The sequence below is a fragment of the Triticum dicoccoides genome, chromosome 2A (genome assembly GCF_002162155.2).
Source record: "Triticum dicoccoides isolate Atlit2015 ecotype Zavitan chromosome 2A, WEW_v2.0, whole genome shotgun sequence".
Classification (NCBI taxonomy): Eukaryota; Viridiplantae; Streptophyta; class Magnoliopsida; order Poales; family Poaceae; genus Triticum; species Triticum dicoccoides.
The window spans coordinates 15,996,418-15,999,099 of record NC_041382.1 but is presented as its reverse complement, the minus strand read 5'-3'; the positions used below and the strand labels follow the sequence as shown (position 1 = coordinate 15,999,099).

Genomic DNA, 2,682 nt, shown 5'->3' with positions numbered 1-2,682 from the left:
TTCAAAAAAATATACCGTTGTACATGCCCTTATACTGCGATGAGATACTATCACTATTAGTGGATCGGACGATTTTTTTTTTCTAGAAAAAAGAAACGGCTGTAACGCTCTCGTTCTTAAACAATCCCCCGTTTCAGTCTCCAAATCCTCACTCGCGCCAATTTTGTGTTGAATCGAGTCCGCGTGGAAGCGCGGTGAATGATTGGTAGTTCCTCGGCTCGGTCCACCTAACATAACTTGAGCGAGCGGCCTCGAATCAACTCCCTCCCATATGATTCCGTTCCGCCACGAGATGACGACGTGAACCAACCACACGGTCCGGCTCGAGTCCAGGCTCAACCGCGGCGCGCGCGGCTTAGCTAGCTTGACCCCGGCAACGCCATAACGTGTGTGCGCGCCCTCGCCTCGCCTGCATGCGGTGCAGCAACCCGGCGCTACCCCAACGCGTCGGGTGCGCCACGGACCAAAAATATGTCGTACTTGCGGCAACTCCGGTCAGCAGCAGCGGGTCGCCATCCTGCCGGTGATTGTCTGATTGAGCTCGCTAATGCCAGTACTATAAGAAAACTGAAGCGCTCGCCCCCAATCCCCCCGACCAACCCTTTGCGGCTCCACCCCTCTTGCTCGCGCGCGCCCCGAATCCCATCGCCCAATCCTTCCACGCTCGCCGCCGGTCTGCAGCTGCATCCCTCTTCCTCGCGCGCGCCCGGAGCAGCATCAGCCAATCCTTCCAACGAGATTCGGAGCTCGCCGCCGCCGCCGTCCGCAGCGCCATCCCTCTCGCTCGCGCGCTGCCCCTCCGTCGACGGCGAGGAAGAAGATGACGATGGCGAGGACGGCGAAGGAGAAGCAAGCCGGCGGAGCTGAAACAATGGAAGTGCTCCTCGGCAGGTACATGAATGCACCGACCCCCGGCCCTCCTTTTGTTTCATTTTGGCACCGTGCTTTCGCCTCCGTGCTCTGTTCTGGCACCCGGCCTGCGCGACGAGCCTAGCCTAGAACCGGCCCTGTCCAGCGTCCAGGGAGAGTCGAAACTGGTCAGGGTTCTAGGTGACCGCCGGGTCCGGCCTACCGCCCTGTGATACCGCCGCGCTGCTTGCCGCCCGGCCCGCTCCCGCCTACCATGGTACCACCGCCCCTCGACGCGCCACGCGGCGTAACGCATCAATTGCCGGCCCGCTGCGCGCCCTGCCGTGCCGCCCAGCACGCTGCTCGTCGCGTCGCGCTCGCTGCTCAATGGCGCCCTCCGCGGTGCCGTCGCGCTCGCTGCTCAATGGATGCCCAGCGGCACGCCCAGCAGGCCATAGCTGCGTGTCCGCGACGGCCTCGCTGGATCGCAGCTCGCCGCGCCGAGCACCTAGGCCACCGCTCCGCGTGTGCTCGGCTCGCCGCACTCCCCGCCTCTCGCTGCGCTGCCTGCGCCCCGTCGGTTGCCACTCCGCGGCGGCCGCCTGTCGCCGCGAGGATCAGTAGCTGAGGGAGGACTAATCAGTACTGCTTAGCCAGTGTGCTAATTTCTAGTACAAAATCGGGCGAAATGGTTATATTTCCCCACAATCAAAACTGCAATTGTGCGAATTCAATTACCATTTGAAATGTTTTTCTTGGAGCATTTGAAATGGTTCTTAACAGTGCGCCGGACCTGCCTTTCTCTTGAACAGGTCAGCTGAGATTCCGAGTAAGATGGTAAATGACTGGGAACGAATAGTCCTGGACTTCCCCAGCAGCGACGAATCAACCATTCATCCAGGAAATGACCTCCTCGTACAAGCCCTGCAGCATTATTTCGGTAACACATATTTGATGCAGCCAGTACATGACATGGTTGGTTTCTGGGGATCCAAGATGGAGCAAGCTGCAGAATTGATACACGAAGGTGAAAAGGGTCGAAAATACATATTTCTCCTGAATAACACCTGTGTTGTTCGTCAAATGGTGCGGCGTCCAGGAGCATCCTTCCCCGATGTAGAACCGCTGCTCACTTCAATGATCAAGCGGTACAGGAAGTGCTACCTGGACGAGTGTTGGGCTCCGCTCAAGTGTTTAAGCTCGGAGGAGTTTACCGCCGAATTTCTTGCCACCTGTAATCGCCAGATGAAGTGGAAGGTTAGAGCCGAGCTCAAGTACAAACTGCGGCAGGAGATTGCGGAATTGATCGTTCCACCGTGCGACGGAAGCCGTGTGATAGAAGGATTGTTTGAAGGATGAACAGCTAAGCGAATTGGGAGGAGCCGAGGAGGACACTGGGCTTGTACTCCCTCCGGTCCTTTTTACTCTGCATATTAGGTTTGTCCGAAGTCAATCTCATCCAACTTTGACCAAGTTTATATAAAAAATTATAGACATTCACATAACAACACCAATATCATTGAATTCATCTTGGAATATATTTTCATATTATATTTATTAGATATTATAGATGCTAATAATTTCTAATATAAATTTAGTCAAACTTAGCAAAGTTTGACTTTCGACAAATCCAATGTGCAGAGTAAAAAGGACCAGAGGGAGTACACGGCCATTGCACTCGTGGGTGGAGGAGGAGGAAACGCTAATCCTAACTGTAATTTTATTTTAAAAAGAAAAAAAAACTGTAACTTTTTGTATTTGGTACAGTAGCTTCCTGCCATATCCTGTTTTCTTTTATGCGGGTGGCTGCCATATCTTGCTAGTTGCACCTGT

The 2,682-nt window shown here is 54.4% G+C and overlaps 1 protein-coding gene across 1 annotated transcript; it reads left to right on the top strand.

Moving 5' to 3' along the window:
• The first annotated feature begins 634 nt into the window (after positions 1–634).
• LOC119358668 lies at positions 635–2,256 on the top strand. Its single transcript, XM_037625121.1, has 2 exons — positions 635–891; positions 1,662–2,256. The coding sequence occupies exons 1-2, from the start codon at positions 821–823 to the stop codon at positions 2,206–2,208; spliced, it is 618 nt and encodes a 205-aa protein (XP_037481018.1). The 5' UTR covers positions 635–820; the 3' UTR covers positions 2,209–2,256.
• Positions 2,257–2,682: the final 426 nt, after the last annotated feature.

Bases quoted from the DNA above. Each gene is read 5' to 3' on its own strand.
- LOC119358668 (XM_037625121.1), top strand. From the start codon at position 821: ATGACGATGGCGAGGACGGCGAAGGAGAAGCAAGCCGGCGGAGCTGAA. The intron at 892-1,661 runs GTACATGAATGC...TCTCTTGAACAG, and splicing joins ATGGAAGTGCTCCTCGGCAG to GTCAGCTGAGATTCCGAGTA.